We start from the raw sequence: 16,212 nt of genomic DNA on the forward strand, positions 1-16,212 counted from the left end.
CTTTTTTTTTTTTTTTTTTAGTACAGACGGGGTTTCACCATGTTGGCCAGGCTGGTCTCAAATTCCTTACCTCAGGTGATCCACCCATCTCGGCCTCCCAAAGTGCTGGGATTGCAGGCATGACCCACCGTGCCTGGCCGTGATGTGCTTTTAAATCAAGTCCAAGAAAATGTGGAAATAACACTTTAGTTGTTCATTCTGCCAGTGTAAATTTAGGTTTCATTATCTTGGTGTTTTTAGACATTGTGTATTTTGATCAGGCTTAGAATCATGATAGAATCAAAATCTGCTTTTTTTTTGCAACTGAAATGTAGGAGTGGGGTGAGCTTTAAGACTGCCCACTATGTGCCAGGCACAGCCCATTTCTTAGTGTTTTATTTTATAATAAATGCTATTTCATGAGATTCTCATTGAAGATGAGTATTATTATTCCCACTTGAATCCCCAAAGACAAGAAGGTTAAATTATTCTATAGTATTATATTTTGTAACCAGAATCATTAACCAGTTTGTGTGTGATTGATATTTGAACTTGTGCTAATCATTAACCAGTTTGTGTGTGATTGATATTTGAACTTGTGCTCACTTGTCCAATGAAAGATAATGCAAGTTCTCTTAAGCAGTAAATTTTTGTTCTTTTGATTTTTGCCTGACTTGTTAAGCTTTCTCAGGATGGAGAAGGTTATTTTGAAGAACACAGGTCTAGCATTACAGCAATTGCCCATAAAGGAATAGAAAAGGCAGAAAATATTTTCATACTTGATGGTTTCCATCTTAGTAGATTCATTTATATCTGTGTATACAACCTGAGGCTATCTTGGACATTCAAAATGAAATAAGGAATGAAGCTATTATTAGGGTAGTTGAGAAAAAAAATAAAGTTTGCTTGTTTTTTTTTTTGAGAGTCTTGCTCTGTTGTCAGGCTGGTGTGCAGTGGCGTGATCTCGGCTCACTACAACCTCCGCCTCCCGGGTTCAAGCGATTCCTCTGCCTCAGCCTCCCGAGTAGCTGGGACTACAGGCGCGTGCCACCACGCCCTGCTAATTTTTGTTGTTGTTGTTGTTGTTGTTGTATTTTTAGTAGAAACGGGTTTTCACTATGTTGGCTAGGATGGTCTTGATCTCCTGACCTCATGATCCGCCCACCTCTGCCTCCCAAAGTGCTGAGATTACAGGTATGAGCCACGGCCCCTGGCCTAATTTTTGATTTTAATATCAAGTTTCTAGCCTGTAATACATGCTTCTGTGTTGCTTTCACTGAACTGACCTAGCCATGGTTACCAAGTTGAGGAATTGATACATTTGAAGAGTTCTGTTAAAGCTGGGAAGAGGATAATATATTTTAGAATTCTCGTATACCTATGTTAACACCACCAAGGCTGTGGCTGCCATTAGCAACAGCAGCATTAAATATCTGTTGGGTGGCTGGCCAGGGTGGCTCATGCCTGTAATCCTGGCACTTTGGGAGGCCAAGGCGGGCAGATCACAAGGTCAGGAGTTTGAGACCAACCTGGCCAGCATGGTGAAACCCCATCTCTACTAAAAATACAAAAAATTAGCCAGGCATAGTGGCACGTGCCTGTAGTCCCAGCTGCTCAGGAGGCTGAGGCAGGAGAATCACTTGAACCCCACAGGCGAAGGTTGCAGTGAGCCAAGATCATGCCACCGCACTCCAGCCTGGGTGACAGAGTAGGTAGACCCTGTCTCAAAAAATAAAATAGGCTGCACGTGGTGACTCATGCCTATAATCCCAGCACTTTGGGAGGCTAAGGCAGGCGGATCACTTGAAGTCAGGAGTTCGAGACCAGCCTGGTCAACATGGTAAAACCCTGCCTCTACTAAAAATACAAACATTAGCCAGGCGTGGGGGCACATGCCTGTAATCCCAGCTACTTGGGAGGCTGAGGCAGGAGAATTGCTTGAACCTGGGAGCTGGAGTTTGCAGTGAGCCAAGATCATGCTACTGTACTCCAGCCTGGGCGACAGAGCAAGACTCTGTCTCAAAAAAGAAAAAAAAATTAATTAATTAAATGCTAATATTCCAAAAGAAGCACTTTTGAGGCAATAGTTTTATCAGATCTCAAATATGTATGTTTTGTATCCATCCTCTGGTTCTGTTTCTGAGAAGAACTCTAATACAGAAGGTATTCTGGAAGATACATTATCCAAGCTTGAGATTTAAAGGAATTAGCTGTATAAAGAGGTAGGAAAGGCTGGGCGCAGTGGCTCATCACATCTGTAATCCCAGCACTTTTGGAGGCCAAGGCGGGTGGATCACATGAGGTCGGGAGTTCAAGACCAGCCTGACCAACATGGACCAACCCTGTCTCTACTAAAAATACAAAATTAGCTGGCTGTTGTGGCGCATGCCTGTAATCCCAGCTACTCAGGAAGCTGAGTCAGGAGAATCGCTTGAACCCGGGAGGTGGAGGTTTCAGTGAGCCGAGATTGTGCCGTTGCACTCCAGCCTGGGCAACAGGAGCAAAACTCTGCCTCAAAAAAATAAAAAAAGAGGTAGGAAAATTAGTTTTTAAAGGTAAAGGGAACAGCATGTGTAAAGGGGTTAGGTGAGAAGGAATATGATTCGTTTAGGAAATGGGACATCATTTGGTTTAAGCAACGTAAAAGACTGGCAGGGGATGAGGTCAGGAAGGTCAACAGGCTGGATCACACAGGATTATGTAAATCAAGTTAGGACTTTGAACTTCAACTTGGGCAACTTTGTCTTGGGCAATGAAAGGTTATATAGAGAGCAGGGGGATGTTGTGATAAGCTTTTTGTTCTAGAACAGGATTTCTTAATCCAAGTAATGCTTTTTAAAGGAAAATTTTTATTGTTAATCCTCAGTATTGGCTTAAAATATTTTTATTATACTGGTAAGTCAATATTACAAACATAAAAGTAGGTATAAACTGGCCGAGTGTGGTGACTCATGCCTATAATCCCAGCACTTTGGGAGGCCAAGGTAGGTGGATAGCTTCAGCCCAAGAATTTGAGACCAGCCTGGGCAACATGGCAAAACTCTCTCTCTACAAAAAAATAGAAAAATTAGCCGGGCGTGGTGGCACGCACCTGTAGTCCCAGCTACTTGGGAGGCTGAGAGGTGGGAGGATCACTTGAACCCAGGAAGTGGAGGTTGCAGTGAGCCATGATCATGCCACTGGCACTCTAGCCTGGGTGACAGAGCCAGACCCTGTCTTGGAAAAAAAAAAAGAAAGAAAACGTAGGTATAAACTTACAGGTCTTGAGTATAAAACTAACAAGTTTTCAAATTTTAATATAACAATTATAAAGTGTTAAAATTACTATTAATATGATGAATAGGCCATGCACAGTAGATCACGCCTGTAATCCCCGCACTTTGAGAAGCAGAGGTGGTTAGATCACCAGAGGTCAGGAGTTCGAGACCAGCCTGGCCAACATGGTGAAACCCCATCTCTACTAAAAGTACAAAAATTAGCTGGGCATGGTGGCACATGCCCGTAATTCCAGCTACTCGGGAGGCTGAGGCAGGAGAATTGCTTGAATCCAGGAGGTGGAAGGTTACAGTGAGCCAAGGTCGTGCCACTGCACTCCAGCCTGGGCGACAGAGCGAGACTCCGTCTCAAAAAGTATATATATGATGAATAATTTTGTGTTGAAATGAAATTTCTGCTGTGTATAATTCTTTTTTGAGTTTAGTATGTCTCTACTATTAAGTGATATGGGATGATTTATTTCTTTTACCACTTTTCAGTATTCACATTGCCAGGAAACTTGTTCCTTTGAAGTTATTTGGTTTTCTCATGGCTCACATACATCATGGACACTTACTTAATTCCATTCCTATTAATTTCTTGTTGGTCTCGGACTATGTAGTACTGTTTGGTGCTAGTGTTAATTTGTTTATTCGGTAAGTATTTTTTTAGTACCTAGTGTATGCACATTCTAAATGCAGGGATATAGTAGTGAACAGAACAGATAACGTATCTAATGATACTCTCTAGATTGGGAGAGACACAATAAGAACTTAGGTAAGCATATCTATAGATAAATTACAGATAGTATACCATCAGAGAGTGATACATTAAAAATAAAAATAAAACAGGATAAATGGATAGAAAGTGATGAAAAGGAGTTGCCAAGGAAAGGCCTCTTTGAGGGAGTCACATTTGAGTGACCTGAAATAATGGAGCAAATCATGCAGTTTCTGGGAAAAGAGCATTCCAGGCTGACTGAACAACAACTGCAAACCCTAGGGTAAAAATGTGCTTGTTATGTTACAGAAACAATTGTAAGCTCAGTATGGCTGAAACAGAGTGAGCAAGAGAAGTTGGAAATGTGGTCAGTGGAGTAGACAGGGACCAGGACATGTAGGATCTTATAGGCTGTGGTAAGAAATCTGCAGTTGTCAGGTGCGATGGCTCATGCCTGGAATCCCAGCACTTTGGGAGGCCGAGGTGGGCAGATCACTTGAGGTCAGGAGTTTGAGACCAGCCTGGCCAACATGGTGAAACCCCATCTCTTCTAAAAATACAAAAATTAACCGGGCCTCTTGGTGCATGCCTGTAATCCCAGCTACTCAGGCGGTTGAAGCAGGAGACTCGCTCGAACCCGGGAGTCAGAGATTACAGTGAGCCAAGATGGTGCCACTGCACTCCAGCCTGGGTGACAGAGCAAGACTCCATCTCAATTAAAAAACAAAAAAAGAGAGAGAGAAATCTGAAGTTAATTTCAGATGTGATGGTGTAGCCGGCTTAAGTCTGGCTGCTTGCCACTCAGAGGCTGAAAAAGAGAGAAGCCAGGTGTGGTTTAAAGAAAGCAGTTTTGCCAGGCACGGTGGCTCAAGCCTGTAATCCCAGCACTTTGGGAGGCCGAGACGGGCGGATCACGAGGTCAGGAGATCGAGACCATCCTGGCTAACACGGTGAAACCCCGTCTCTACTAAAAATACAAAAAACTAGCCGGGCGAGGTGGCGGGCGCCTATAGTCCCAGCTACTCCGGCGGCTGAGGCAGGAGAATGGCGTAACCCCGGGAGGCGGAGCTTGCAGTGAGCTGAGATCCGGCCACTGCACTCCAGCCCGGGCGACAGAGCAAGACTCCGTCTCAAAAAATAAATAAATAAATAAATAAAAAATAAAGAAAGCAGTTTTATTAACCAAATGGTAGGAGCTGAGGAATGGCCAGGCTCATGTCTTCAAAAGACCATTCCAGTTTTTTGGGCTGAGTGAAAGGTTTTTTTTGAGATGGAGTCTCACTCTGTCACCCAGACTGGAGTGCAGTGGCATGATCTCAGCTTACTGCAACCTCTGCCTCTCGGGTTCAAGCGATTCTCCTGCCTCAACCTCCAGAGTAGCCAGGACTACAGGCGCACGCCACCATTCCCTGCTAATTTTTGTAGTTCTAGTAGAGCCGGGGTTTCCCTGTGTTGGCCAGGCTGGTCTTGAACTCCTGACCTCAGGTGATCTGCCTGCCTCAGCCTCCCACAGTGCTGGGATTATAGGTGAGAGCCACCACTCCCAGCCTGAGTGAAGGGTTTTAAGAAGGCAAAGATATGGGAAATATGTGATAGTGGTACAGGAGAGGGTAGGCGTTCAAATCTTGTTCCCATGGCTGTCTTGAGTTCATCACCTGTCTGGAGTTCAGGTTTTCTTCATCCTGACTTCCGCCCAATAGTGGTGGGCCAACTGTTCAGAACTCCTCTTAGGTGGGAGGATTCTGCAACTGGCTCTCTCTGCCTGGTTTGTTTCAAAATTGGCCCCTGGAATTTGTAAGCAAGCACATAATTAGATAAGTGAGCATTGTTCATGGAAGTACCTGATAGGAAAGGGAAACAAAGAGTTTCAAAGTATGTTTCAAGGCTGAAAGCAAGAAAGGAAAAAAGTTTTAAAACGCATTTTGAGGCTGGGATACTTGGTTACAATAGGAATATATGAGATGCTTTACTTTTTTTTTTTTTTTTTTTTTTGGAGATGGAGTCTTGCTCTGTCATCCAGGCTGGAGTGCAGTGGCAAGATCTTGGCTCACTGCAACCTCCACCTCCCGAGTTCAAGCCATTCTCCTGCCTCAGCCTCCCAAGTAGCTGGGATTATAGGCACCTGCCACCACACCCAGCTAATTTTTTGTATTTTTAGTAGAGATGGGGTTTCACCATGTTGGCCAGGCTGGTTTTGAACTCCTGACCTCAGGTGATCTGCCCCCCTTGGCCTCCCAAAATGCTAGGCGTACAGGCGTGAGCCACCACACCTTTTTTGTTGTTGTTGTTGTTAATAAGGCAGGGTCTGGCTCTGTTGCCCATGCTGGAGTGCCATGGTGCAATCATAGCTCACTATAACCTCAAACTTCTGGGCTCAAGCTGTCCTCCCGCCTCAGAGTAGCTAGGACTACAGGCACGCACCACCACGCTCATCTAATTTTTTAATTTTTTTGTAGAGACAGGGATTTTACTATGTTGCCCAAGCTGGTCTCAAACTCCTGGCCTCAAGTGATCCTCCCACCTCAGTATTCCAAAGTACTGCGATTATAGCCATCAGCCACTGCATCCAGCTCTGCTTTACTTTTTGGAAGGATCACCCAGGCCAGTCTGAGGATAACAGAATATAGGAGTCTGAGTAGAAGGGAGGTTAATTAGGCGTTGATTGTACTAGCCTAGCAAGAGATGGTGATAGCTTGGACTAGGGTGAGAAGTGGTTAAATTATGGATGTATTTTGGAGGTAGAGGCAATAAGACTTGGTAATGATTTAATTGTAGCTGTGAGAGAAAGAGAAGAGTCAAGGATGACACCTTGTTGAGCAACTAGAAAACTTAAGCTACCATTTTACTGAAATGATGATACAAAATAGCAGCTTAACACAGATGCCTACTCTTTTTCTAAGTGCTTTACATCTGTTGCCCTACTCATGAATAGGGAATACTGGGGGAAGAACAAATTGGGAGTGGGAAATCAAGAATTTGTTCTTTAAAACATGGTATGTTTGTGAAACTTGCCAGATTTCCAAATAGAGTATTGAGTATGCTGTAGATATATCAGTCTGATGAAGTTCAGGGGAGATGTTCGGCCTGGAAATAAGAATTTGTTTATATCATCAGTGTATATAGGGGGTATTAAAAATGGTAGAACTAGGCTAGGCATGTTGGCCTATGTCTGTAATCCCAGCACTTTGGGAGGCCAAGATGGGAGGATCGCTTGAGGTCAGGAGTTTGAGACCAGCCTAGACAACATTGTGACCCCATCTGTACAAAAAATTTTAAAAATTTAGGCTGAGCACAGTGGCTCACCAGGTGCTGTGGCTCACCATATAGGTTTGAGCACCATCTGTTTATGGGTGGTTACAGAGGCCACAGGAATATTTCTGTCTTGCACAGGCATAATCCCAGCACTTTGGGAGGCTGAGGCGGGTGGATCACCTGAGGGCAGGAGTTCGAGACCAGCTGGCCAACATCATGAAATTCTGTCTCTACTAAAAATACAAAAATTAGCTGGGCGTGATGGCAGGTGCCTGTAATCCCAGCTACTAGGGAGGCTGAGGCGGGAGAATCGCTTGAACCCAGGAGGCAGAGGTTGCAGTGAGCTAAGATCACGTCATTGCACTCTAGCCTGGGCGACAAGAGTAAAACTCCATCTCAAAAAACAATAAAATAAAAATAAAAAATTTTACAGTTAGCTGGGGGAGTGGTATATGCTTGTAGTCCTAGCTACTCAGGAGGCTGAGGTGGGAGGATCAGTTGAGCTCAGGAGTTCACAGCTTCAGTGAGTTATGATTGCGCTGCTGCACTCCAGGCTGGGTGACAGAGACCCTGTCTCAAAAAAAAAAAAAAATTGTAGGACTGGATGAGATGACTAGTCAGGGTTCATTTTGCAGGGAAGGGGTTAATTACTGCTTCTCTAGGAGGTATTTAGAAATTTAGTGGGCTGGGCCAGGCGCGGTGGCTCACGCCTGTAATCTCAGCACTTTGGGAGGCCGAGGCAGGTGGATCACGAGGTCAGGAGTTTGAGATCAGCCTGACCAATATGGTGAAACCCCGTCTGTACTAAAAATACAAAAATTAGCTGAGTGCAGTGGCAGGTGCCTGTAATTCCAGCTACTCAGGAGACTGAGGCAGGAGAATCGCTTGGACTTCGCAGCAGAAGTTGCAGTGAACTGAGATCACGCCACTGCACTCCAACCTGGGCAACAGAGTGAGACTCCATCTCAAAAATAAATAAATAAATAAATAAATAAATAAATAAATAAATAAATAAAATTTAGCAGGCTGATTTTGGACATCCTAATCACTGGGGAGGCTGTGGGCATTTAATGGGCTGGAGTGAGGGATACTAAGTGAGGGTTGCTAAATGTCCTGCAGTGTATAGGACAATACACAATAAAGAATTATTTCTGCCACATGCCAATTATATTCTAGGGAGTAGAGGAGTAAAGATAGCAAGGAGATGAGATTTAAGGACCAAATCTTGGGATTCTGCAATATGTAGAGGTCAGGAAGAGGAGGAGGTTTCTGCCAAAGAGACTACCTCAGTTGAACTAGGAAAACAAAGACCAGGAGGTCCATAGATCCCAGTTTAGTGAACACTTAACAGTTACTAGGCCTGTGAAACACAGATTGGAGGGGAACAGTCCAGAGGAAGTGAGAGTATTTTGGATTCTATTGTGTGTTTAGGCAATGAAGATGAAGACAAAGATCTAAGATATGTTTTGGAAGTCACTCATGAAGTAGAGGATGAGACTTCTCATTTGGTCAGTTAGGTGGATGGTGAAAGCTGCAGGAAGAAGAAGGACTAAGGTTAAATAGGAGGTAGATAATGAGTTGTGCATGTAGAACAGAGGTTTGTAGATATCTAAGTGGAGATGTTGAGTGATTTGGACGTGTGAATTTGGATCTCGTTCATATGAAAAAATAGTTATTGAGCACTTGCTGTTTTTCAGGAACTATTTTAGGTGTTGGAGATACAGCAGTGGACAAAAACGGGCAAAATACCTGTCCTGAAAGAGCTTATATTTTAATGAGAGGAGATGACAAATTTAAAAGGTAAATATGTAGTATATTAGAATAAGTGCTTTGAGAAATAGCTGGAAAAAGAGATAAAGCTGAGGTAGAGTGGTCTTGGTGATTGCAATTTAAGGTAGGGTGATGAGGAAGACTTAACTGAGAAGGTAACATTTAAGCAAAGTCCCAAAGGAATTGAGAAATGAATATGTAGGGGAAGAATATTTCAGTGCAGAGAGCCTCAGCATGCCTGGCACATCGAAGGAACAGCAAGGAGGTTCATCTGCCTGGAGTTTAGTGAGAAAGGGGAAGAGTACTTGAACATGATGGGAGTGTGTGACTTTTGTCTTAGGGCACTATAAGCTGTTGAAAGGGCTTTGGCTTTTACCTTGAGCTTCCAAGAAAGATCTGGACTGAAAATATGTATAGGTTTGAGCATCATCTGTTTATGGGTGGTTACAGAGGTCATAGAAATATTTCTGTCTTGCACAGGCATCCAGTTAGTGGAGACACAAAGTAGGCTTCTCTGCAAAAACTACACAGGATTTTTCTAGCAAGACATCCTTCTGTTTGTGATTCTGTAAGAACAGGGGTATTTTGTTACTGGAAACTTTCCATCACAAACCTAGGATCATCCCCTAGGATTGATATTATAACATCAATCAAAAGAAGTAGATGAATTCTGTGCTTTGGAAGAGTTCAGTATAATCTAATAGAGAAATTAGAGGTCTATAAGAGTCCCTTGGAACATGTGAAAGGATCATGTGGTATTGGAAAATTGCGGTCTGTGATTTCAGTAGCTTAGTATTAGAATTGGAAAGTATCAGATGCCTGGCAAACTGTCAGCAAAGTCCTATTCTTAAAGGAGTACTGTCCTAGGTTGGGTTATCTTTGAGGCAGACTCTGATAGTACAGCCTGAAGAATGCTTTTTAGGAAGTGCTCTTGGGATCAACACCCGTGGAAGGGAGGGGACAGGAGCAGCAGTATTTGGCCACAGGGAGAAGTCGTGCGGCAATAGAGATCCAACAGGAGCCTTAGTGGACCCCACGGGGGCTCTGGAGCTAAAATGACCTTTTAGAGTTGTCTCATGTGTACTGTAACGGCTGGGCTTACACTCTGGTCTTGATTGGATGTGGACTTCTGAGAAGGATGTGACCTTCCTCGAGTCAACTCTTTATATCTGAGGCACTCCCTGAAAGGATTGACAGTTGTAGGCTGTCTCCCAACAGCAGTCCTGTCATTCCTTAATGGGGGATCCAGCCAGGGCAACAGCATGCTCCCATAATATACCCTTTTGTTGCAAATCTACTGCTTAAAAAACAAAACAAAACAAAAAACAGTATTTTTGAGATATAATTCATATACTGTAAAATTTATAATTACTTTACAGTTTATAGTGTACAACTTAATGGCTTTTAATATATTTGCAAGTTGTATAACCATCACTCTAACCAATTTTAGAACATTATAATTACCCCCCAAAAAACTCTGTTCCCCTTAGCTGTCACTCTCTAATCTCTTCCCCACCCACCCCCAACATAGGCCACTGCAAACTTTCTGACTCTATAGACTTACCTATTATGGACATTTCATGTAAGTGGAATCATAGGCTGTATGGTCCTTTGTGATTAGCCTCTTTCATTTAGTGTGTTTTAAATGTTTATCCATGTTATAACATGTGTCAATACTTCATTTCTTTTTATGTTGAATGTTCCATTGTATTCATTTTGTTTATCCAGTGATCAGTGGATAGACATTGGGTGGTTTTCACTTTTTAGCTATTATGAATAGTGCTGCTATGAACATTTGTATAAAAGTTTTTCATTTGTTTGTTTTGGGGACGTTTGTTTTGTCGTTAGCTGGGACTACAGGCACGGGCCACCACGCCCGAGTAATTTTTGTATTTTTTGTAGAGACGGGGTTTCACCATTTTGCTAGGCTTGTCTCGAACTCCTGACTTCAAGTGATCTGCCTGCCTTATCCTCCCAAAGTGTTGGGATTACAGGCATGAGCCACACACCTGGCCTGTGTACAAGGTTTTGTATGGACATCCTTTTTTTTTCATAAGATGGAGTTTCGCACTGTAACCCAGGCTGGAGTGCAGTGGCGCGATCTCAGCTCACTGCAACCTCCATCTCCCGGTTTCAAGTGACTCCTGCCTCAGCCTCCCAAGTAGCTGGGACTACAGGCCCCCGCCACCATGCCCAGCTAATTTTTGTATTTTTAGTAGAGACAGGGTTTCACCCTATTGACCAGGCTAGTCTCAAACTCCTGACCTCAGGTGATCTGCCCGCCTCGGCCTCCCAAAGTGCTGGGATTACAGGCGTGAGCCACCGCACCTGGCCTTGACATATGTTTTTACTTCTCTTGGATGTATACCTAGGAGTGGATCATATGGTAAACTCTATGTTTAACTGTTTGGTGAACAGTTACTCTTCCAAATCGGCTACATCATTTTACATTCTCACCAGCAGTGTATTGAGGCCCCAGTTTCTCTACATCTTTCCTAATACTTGTTACTTATTTATTTATTTATTAACTTTTATTTTACGTTTGGGGTACACATACATGTTCTGGTTTGTTATGTTGGTAAACTGTGTGTCACGGGAGTTTGGTGTACAGATAATTTAGTCACCCCGGTAATAACTATAGTACCTGATAGGTATTTTTTCTGATCCCCTCATCCTTCACCCTCAAGCAGGCCCAGTGTCTGTTGTTCCCCTTCTAGTATCCATGTGTTCTTGGTTTAGCTCCCAACACTGTTATTACCTTTTTTATTTATTATAGCCATCATAATGGGTGTGAAGTGTTATTTCATTGTGACATTGATTTGCATTTCCTATAGGGCTAAAGATGTTAAAGATCTTTTCATATGCCTATTGACTGTATATCTTCTCTTATGAAATGTTTATATACATCCTTTGCCCATTTTTAAATTGGGTTGTCTTTGTTATTGAGTCATTGTTCTTTATGTATTCTACATATAGGTTCCTTATCAGATAGATGATTTGCAAAAATTTTCTCCCATTCTGTGTGTTGCCTTATCACTTTTTTGATGGTGTCCTTTGAAGCACAAAACTTTAAATTTTTTTCTTTTTCTTTTTTCTTTTTTGAGACTGAATCTTACTCTGTTGCCCAGGCTGGAGTTCAGTGGCATGGTCTGAGCTCACTGCAACTTTCGACTCCCAGGTTCAAGCGATTCTCATGGCTCAGCTTCCTGAGTAGCTGGGACTACAGGTGCAGGCCACCATGCCCAGCTGATTTTTGTATTTTTAGTAGAGACAGGGTTTCACCATGTTGGCCAGTCTGGTCTCAAACTCCTGACCTCAGGTAATCCACCCACCTCGGCCTCCCAAAGTGCTGGGATTACTGGCATGAACCACCACGCCTGACCCCAAGTATGTGTATTTCAATTTCACATTTGGTGACCAGGGAATGACCACCAGTTAGGAGTTCGAGATCAGCCTGGCCAACATGGTGAAACCCCGTCTCTACTAAAAATACAAAAATTAGCAGGGTGTGGTGGCAGGTGCGTGTAATCCCAGGTACTCAAGAGGCTGAGGCAGGAGAATCACTCGAACCCAGGAGGCGGAGGTTGCAGTGAGCTGAGATTGCACCATTGCACTCCAGCCTGGGCAATGAGCGAAACTCGGTCTTTAAAAAAAAAAAAAAAGAGGCCAGGCGCGGTGGCTCAAGCCTGTAATCCCAGCACTTTGGGAGGCCGAGACGGGCGGATCACGAGGTCAGGAGATCGAGACCATCTGGCCAACACGGTGAAACCCCGTCTCTACTAAAAAAAATACAAAAAAACTAGCCGGGCGCGGTAGCGGGCGCCTGTAGCTCCAGCTACTCGGGAGGCTGAGGCAGGAGAATGGCGTGAACCCGGGAGGCGGAGCTTGCAGTGAGCTGAGATCCGGCCACTGCACTCCAGCCCGGGCGACAGAGCAAGACTCCGTCTCAAAAAAAAAAAAAAAAAAAAAGAAAGAAAGAAAAAGAAAAAATAATCTCACTAGCACAGAACTCAAATTTCTACCTATCTTAGTAAACAATCAAAAGCACATTTCACTTTATGCCTCAATTGACTGCTGGCCAACCATAACTTCTATAGCAGCTCTCACTTTGATACTCTCTAGTAAATTTAAGTTATATTTAAGGTTAATTTCAATTGAATTTAATTGTTTAATAAATTTGATTGATAAGATTATATTAAAATTTAGGTTATGTTTACTTAAGTGAAGCAAGGAGGTAAGTCGGAATGAAAACTTAGGTTTCCAGTACAAACCTATGGAGTTGTCATGTATTATTCTAGTTTATCATATGGTCATGTTCTTTAGAATTTGTCACCAGGCTACTATAATAAAACTCAATTTACCAAATTCTTCAAGAATTAACTTGGTAATAAAGCTACAAAATTTATGAATCAGTACAGACTGCCCTCTTGTGTTCAAACTGAGGATGGATCTAATTGATGAACTAGGTAAAAACTACTCTTGAGGGGGAAAAAAAGCCAAGGTCCTAAAGAAATCATCTAAAGTCGTTAAAAGCAGAAAAATTCTGATCTTACAAGGTAATAAAGAGCAGTCTTTTCAAAGCAAGACAAAAGCTCTTAATCTGAGCCAGATGATTGCTAGTACCAGTAGCCTGTGAGCCCCTGCGCCCGGCCCTATAACTGCATCTTACTCCCAAGTTTCTCCAATCATTCCTGTCCAGTAGGTTGTGATTTATAAAAAGCAGGCTCTGAATTGGAGTTTAGTATTTAGACTGTTAGGGAATGACCTTAGGATAAAAACCACAGGAGGAGTAGGAAGCTGGATAGGGCAGATTTGACACTTGTCTTGACTACGGGTACAGGAGGTTGTATATTATACTTAGTCAACTTTCATTTGAAACATTTTTTGTTTTATTTTCATACTTGAGTGGATAAACTTACAGCTTACTGAACCATCCTTCTGTGTCTAAAATAACTTCCATTTTCCTTAGGCAAAACCAATTTCCTTCTTCAAAGATGTTCCTCATGCCCTTTCTCAGGTGTTGTATTTTTCTTAAAAAAAAACTTGCCTTTTTCCTTACACTCTCGTAAATTCAAAATGAGGTTTGGAAAGGGAGCTTATTTGAGGAAATAATATATTTTAGGAATAATATATTTTAAGACAAAAATTAGCCTTAAATGTTTTATGATAATCTAATATTGTACATCTGTATCTCAATTCCCCTAAAATAACTCCCAGCCTGGCACAGTCGCAGGCTGTTGTAATCCTCAAGAGGCCGACGTGGGAGGATCACTTAAGCCCAAGAGTTAAAATCCAGTCTGGGCAACATAGGGAGCTCCTGTCTCAAAAAAAAAACCCTACCATTTAATAAGTTGTACATTTCTATAATGTTCCACTTTTAAACTACGGTCAATGTTACTGAATTAGGATTATTTTTTTAAAAGCATAAAAGGTGGCTGGGCGCGGTGGCTCAAGCCTGTAATCCCAGCACTTTGGGAGGCCGAGGCGGGTGGATCACGAGGTCAGGAGATCAAGACTATCCTGGCTAACATGGTGAAACCCCGTCTCTACTAAAAATACAAAAAACTAGCCGGGCATGGTGGCGGGCACCTGTAGTCCCAGCTACTTGGGAGGCTGAGGCGGGAGAATGGTGTGAACCCGGGAGGCGGAGCTTGCAGTGAGCCGAGATCATGCCACTGCACTCCAGCCTGGGAGACACAGCGAGACTCCGTCTCAAAAAAAAAAAAAAAATAAATAAATAAAAGCATAAAAGGTGATGGACTATATGTATTAAGTGTATCATTTACCTTTTTCTCTTTTTAGAAACAATATCTCATCTCCCTAAACTGGTTAATAGTGGCATGGAAGATCCATTTGGTGAGTATCACCTGCATTTTTCTTAGTAAATGACATTTCTGTTTTATCCTTACCTCCATTAAAGCTTTGAGAGTTAATTGGTTTTTTTCATGTTCAGTATGCTACTCTCCAGAATAATGGGTCTCAAACTTTTTGCTTCTATAAGGATCCAGTTATATACTTAATGATAGAGTGCCAATGACCTTTTGTTTGTATGACATGTCTATTGATATTTGCTGTATTATAAATTAAACCTGAGAAACTTTAAAAATATTACTTTGTTTAAAAACAACATTGATAAACCCATTATATATTACACAAATAACATTTTTAATGAAAAAAATCAAGAACCATTTGACAAGTTAAAATGAGAAATTTAAATTTCTGTATCTTATCTGGGTGTGGTGGCTCACGCCTGTAATCCTAGCACTTTGGGAAGCTGAGGCAGGCAGATCACTTGAGGCTGGGAGTTCGAAACCAGCCTGGCCAACATGACAAAACCCCGTCTCTACGAAAAATACAAAAATTTAGCTGGACATGGTGGCACACACCTGTAATCCCAGCTACTCTGGAGGCTGAGGCATGAGAAACGCTTGAATCCAGGAAGCAGAGATTGCAGTGAGCTGAGATCTTGCCATTACGCTCCATCCTAGGCAACAGAGCAAGACTCTGTCTCAAAAAAAGAAAAATAAGTAAATAAATTTCTCTATCTTAATAATTCAGTAACTTATATATACTTCTCTTTGGTTGGAAATGTAGTTCTGCTCATATTTCAGGAACAAGTGTGCTTTGTAGTGCTTCATTAGTACTTGGCCAATGAAAGATAACGTGAAAGTGACTGGGCGCGATGGCTCATGCCTGTAATCCCAGCACTTTGGGAGGCCGAGATGAGCAGATCACTTGAGGTCAGGAGTTCGAGACCAACCTGGCTGACGTGGTGAAACCCCATCTCTACTAAAAATACAAAAATTAGCTGGGCGTGGTGGCGGGTGCCTGTAATCTCAGCTACTTGGGAGGGTGAGGCAGGAGAAACACTTGAGGACCGGAAGGCGGAGGTTGCAGTAAGCTGGGATCACACCACTGCACTCTAGCCTTGGCGACACAGGGAGACCCTGTCTCAAAAAAAAAGAAAATAAAAGAAAATAAAAAGATAACATGGAAGTAATCATAATAGCAGGCATGTGTAATATATATGTGTGTGTGTGTGTCTATATATATATATATATATATATATAATTTTTTTATTTTTTTATTTTTGGAGATAGTGTCTCACTCTGTCACCCAGGCTGGAGTGCAATGGCACCATCAGAGCTCACTGCAGCCTTGACCTCCTGGGCTCAGGCAATCCTTTCAACTCAGCCTCCTGAGTAGCTGGGACTACAGGTGTGCACCCCTATGCCC

At 42.6% G+C, this 16,212-nt stretch overlaps 1 protein-coding gene across 2 annotated transcripts in view; it reads left to right on the forward strand.

Moving 5' to 3' along the window:
- PHACTR4 (phosphatase and actin regulator 4) overlaps positions 1–16,212 on the forward strand; it is a 142,350-nt gene that overhangs the window by 23,410 nt on the left and 102,728 nt on the right. For both annotated transcript variants that reach the window (XM_025388813.1, XM_025388803.1), the window contains one exon: positions 14,779–14,832. In XM_025388813.1, coding sequence (XP_025244598.1) covers positions 14,817–14,832 — 16 coding nt within the window. In that variant the 5' untranslated portion in view covers positions 14,779–14,816. The remainder of the gene's footprint in view (positions 1–14,778; positions 14,833–16,212) is intronic.

This window comes from Theropithecus gelada, chromosome 1 (genome assembly GCF_003255815.1).
Source record: "Theropithecus gelada isolate Dixy chromosome 1, Tgel_1.0, whole genome shotgun sequence".
NCBI lineage: Eukaryota > Metazoa > Chordata > Mammalia > Primates > Cercopithecidae > Theropithecus > Theropithecus gelada.